At 48.3% G+C, this 3,077-nt stretch overlaps 1 protein-coding gene across 1 annotated transcript; it reads right to left on the bottom strand.

Moving 5' to 3' along the window:
• Nucleotides 1-249: 249 nt before the first annotated feature.
• On the bottom strand, nt 250-3,071 carry AIMP2 (aminoacyl tRNA synthetase complex interacting multifunctional protein 2). The gene is made up of 4 exons (XM_064153772.1): nt 2,797-3,071; nt 1,568-1,771; nt 897-1,128; nt 250-767 (listed from the first exon to the last, which is right to left on the bottom strand). The coding sequence occupies exons 1-4, from the start codon at nt 2,926-2,928 to the stop codon at nt 382-384; spliced, it is 954 nt and encodes a 317-aa protein (XP_064009842.1). The 5' UTR covers nt 2,929-3,071; the 3' UTR covers nt 250-381.
• Nucleotides 3,072-3,077: the final 6 nt, after the last annotated feature.

Genomic DNA, 3,077 nt, shown 5'->3' with positions numbered 1-3,077 from the left:
TTTGATTCTCCCTGTCCGTTCTTCAAAGGTATTAACCTTTTATTTTAGTTTGCAAGACACCAGCTCACATCAGTCATGTTGTGCTTACCTGCATTACAGTTTAACTTGGTTACATAAGCTTTGGGGCTACACCAGAAAATACAAACTAAAAGTGCAACTTGTATTTATAGAGGGCTGCTTCATAGACTTAACCATTGAACAAACACATACATTGTACATCTGTTACAAAAAACAAGTCACACTAAAAAGGTAGCTGTGATGTTTTATTCATCTTAAAATTCTGTCCAACTGTTGTACTTGAACACAGCTCAGAAAGAACTCAAACCACTACAGCAGGAGGTGGAGTAGGATGAAAACCGCACCATGATGAAGAGCACAGGCTTACTTTAGTAGCTTCATAACAGAGCTGAAAGGTGCCAAGTTCTCACATGACTTCATCCATTTTTGCACGTTGGCTGGGGCAGCATTTGCACTACCTGTCTGCTGAAGCGCAGACCACACAACAATGTCTGCTACAGTGAGTTCATTCCCCACCAGCCACGATGTCTTGCCCAGGGCAGCATTCATGGAGCGCAGGACTGCACCTTTTTCCTTACTGCTACCACCTTTTAGCTGGAAGATGGCCGTATCAACCCAGCTGTCAATCAGAGTTGAAGTAACTGCATTGTACTTCTGGCCAAACAGGGAGAAGAGAAATCTAGCTATGTTCCCCTCTCCTTCAATAGGGCACATTGTTTGAATGCTGAACTTCATCTGTGGTTTTGGAACTGGAATTAAGAAAAGAAAGAAAAGAAGTGAGTACCAGATGGTAGAGAAAGTTAAATGTATTGGTAGTTCTATGATGTGTTTTAGGTGTGATTTTGACCTGTTGTTCTACAGGGTAACTTTGTTCTTACCATCCTTCCAGATAAGAGTAAAGCCCAACTGGTATTCATGACGTGGTTGCTTTTTAGTCTGCTCTCCAAAGCATTTCAAGAGGTTTTCTGGCACACTTCTCACTGATGAATGTGTGTGAACAGCTGACAGTATTTTGTAGTGTTCACAAAGCAGACTGTGAAGTACCAATAACGACAGTGGAGGCAGAGAAGGATTTGCATTGATGACAATATCTTTCAGGGCACCATAATCCTAAATGGAAAACAAAACATTTAACAGGTCAGACACGTTTGCCTTGGAAGCAGTGGAGTTTTCATCTGACTAAAAATGTTCATACCCACACACCTAAAATTTTAAAGAGATCTGAATAATTCAAGTTTGGACATTTAAAACTTGTTTAAGCATTTAAAGGTTTTCCTTCCTCAACATTTCACTTGATAACTGAGGTAAGTTCCAGTTCACCATGAAGCCAAAATTGAATTTCTCAGTAACAAACACCCTCTCCTCATTTCTGCATTAGCCATTCTAGATCCAAATGACAATAGAAGGGGTTTAATACAGACGCCCATGAGAGGGTAGCTGCAGGTTACCTGAAACGATAGAGAACTTGTATACTGAGCTCTGACTGTCCCAGGGTTTAATGCTACCCTTCCAACCTTGAAAACCCACAGATGTGCTCAACTAACCTTACCTTTCCAAGCATCAAATCTAAATCTGCACCATTTGCTGTCAAAGAACATTCATCAGTTCGAATGACATTAGTTACATCGAAGTCAGCATCTGGAGTTTGTATCATCTTTGAGAGACCATCAACAGCATTCTTCAGTTCATACAAGCGCTTTAGGATCTCTTCCTGGCGGGATTCAAGTGCTTGAAGTGATGGATCAGCCTCTTCCTGTAGGAAAGGAAGAGAGAAAGTCACATAATGTACACTCAGCTGTAGGAAATTAGTCCACCACTCACTTTATGACATCCCACGATGTTACCAACTCCATTTCCTTCTCTTGATCCAATGGATAAAGATGCCAAGCAAGGCACCGGAGTGAAATCCTGACAGCCACTTTACACTATATTCTCAAAGACAAGACACAGAAACACGTCTTAAGTGATCATTATTCAGCTTATCCACAAGCACTGAAGCTAGTGCACAGCTCAGAGGCCACTGGTACTTAATACATTGCTGTTGCAATAGAAGGGAATCCAAGTACGCATTCCTCTCAAGTTCTGCCCTAGGTCGACTACTCGGTTCCTCTATAAACAGCCTGGGTGAGGGCACAGCAAGTACTGAAAAGACAGGACGGTATCAAGCAGCCTGGTGCAATTCAAAGCATTCCTGGTGGCTGGAACGAGGTTGAAGTATGAAAATATTTCGCATTTTTGCCTTATTTAAGAAAGAAGTAGCTGAGACGAGAAATAGGGTCTGGGCAGCTCGCAAGCTCCTGTCCCAACAGCAGGAACGAAGAGACTTGAGGCAGAGTGACGACGCCGCAGGGGCACAAGGCCCGCAAGGCCTCTGCTCGGCCGCTTACACACAGAAACCGAGAAACACACACGAGAACCCTCGAAGGCCACGCTGAGAATTACTCACGGCTTTGAAAATGTTGCAGAAGCACCCTCCGAAAAAGCTGAGCTTATTTAACCCTCAAACGAGCCACCGATAGCTTAGGAGAGGCTAGCTGCCAGCGCTACCGCGCTCCTCCGCCGGACTTAGGCAGTGGATCGCAGTGACCCCCTGCCGCGCCAGCTCCTCGGCGTCAGAAGCTTCTTCTAGCCCCCGAGGGCAGACCCCACCCGGAGCAAACGCCGACCTTGCGCGCCTGGGGGCTCGCCCGCTGGGCTCCCCGAGAGCGCAGCCCCAAACGGCGGCCTGCTGCCCACAGCCGAGGCCGCCGGGTCCGCCCGCGGTCCTCTCGTTCCTACCTGCGGTGGAGGCGGCTCGGAGGACGAGGGGCAGCGATGGAGGTTGGGCAGGCGGTACATGCAGGCTGGCAAGTGCTCCGCCAACACGTCCGCGCCAGCCTTGTGCAGAGGCCTCACTTTGTACATGGGCATGGCGGCTGCCACCCGCGCAGCACGGCCGCTCCCGGCACGCCGGCAGCCCGCCCCGCGCTGCAGCCATTGGGCCAGGCCGCGGCACGGCGCCTTGCGCACTCAGCGGCCAGCCAGTGAGCGCCGGCGGCCGCGCACAGCCTCCCTCTCCT

The sequence above is a fragment of the Pogoniulus pusillus genome, chromosome 13 (genome assembly GCF_015220805.1).
Source record: "Pogoniulus pusillus isolate bPogPus1 chromosome 13, bPogPus1.pri, whole genome shotgun sequence".
NCBI classification, from domain to species: domain Eukaryota; kingdom Metazoa; phylum Chordata; class Aves; order Piciformes; family Lybiidae; genus Pogoniulus; species Pogoniulus pusillus.
This window is presented reverse-complemented; position numbering and strand designations above follow the sequence as displayed.

Bases quoted from the DNA above. Each gene is read 5' to 3' on its own strand.
- AIMP2 (XM_064153772.1), bottom strand. From the start codon at position 2,928: ATGCCCATGTACAAAGTGAGGCCTCTGCACAAGGCTGGCGCGGACGTG. The intron at 1,772-2,796 runs GTAGGAACGAGA...CCTTTCCTACAG, and splicing joins CCGAGCCGCCTCCACCGCAG to GAAGAGGCTGATCCATCACT. The intron at 1,129-1,567 runs GTAAGGTTAGTT...TTTTCCATTTAG, and splicing joins TAGATTTGATGCTTGGAAAG to GATTATGGTGCCCTGAAAGA.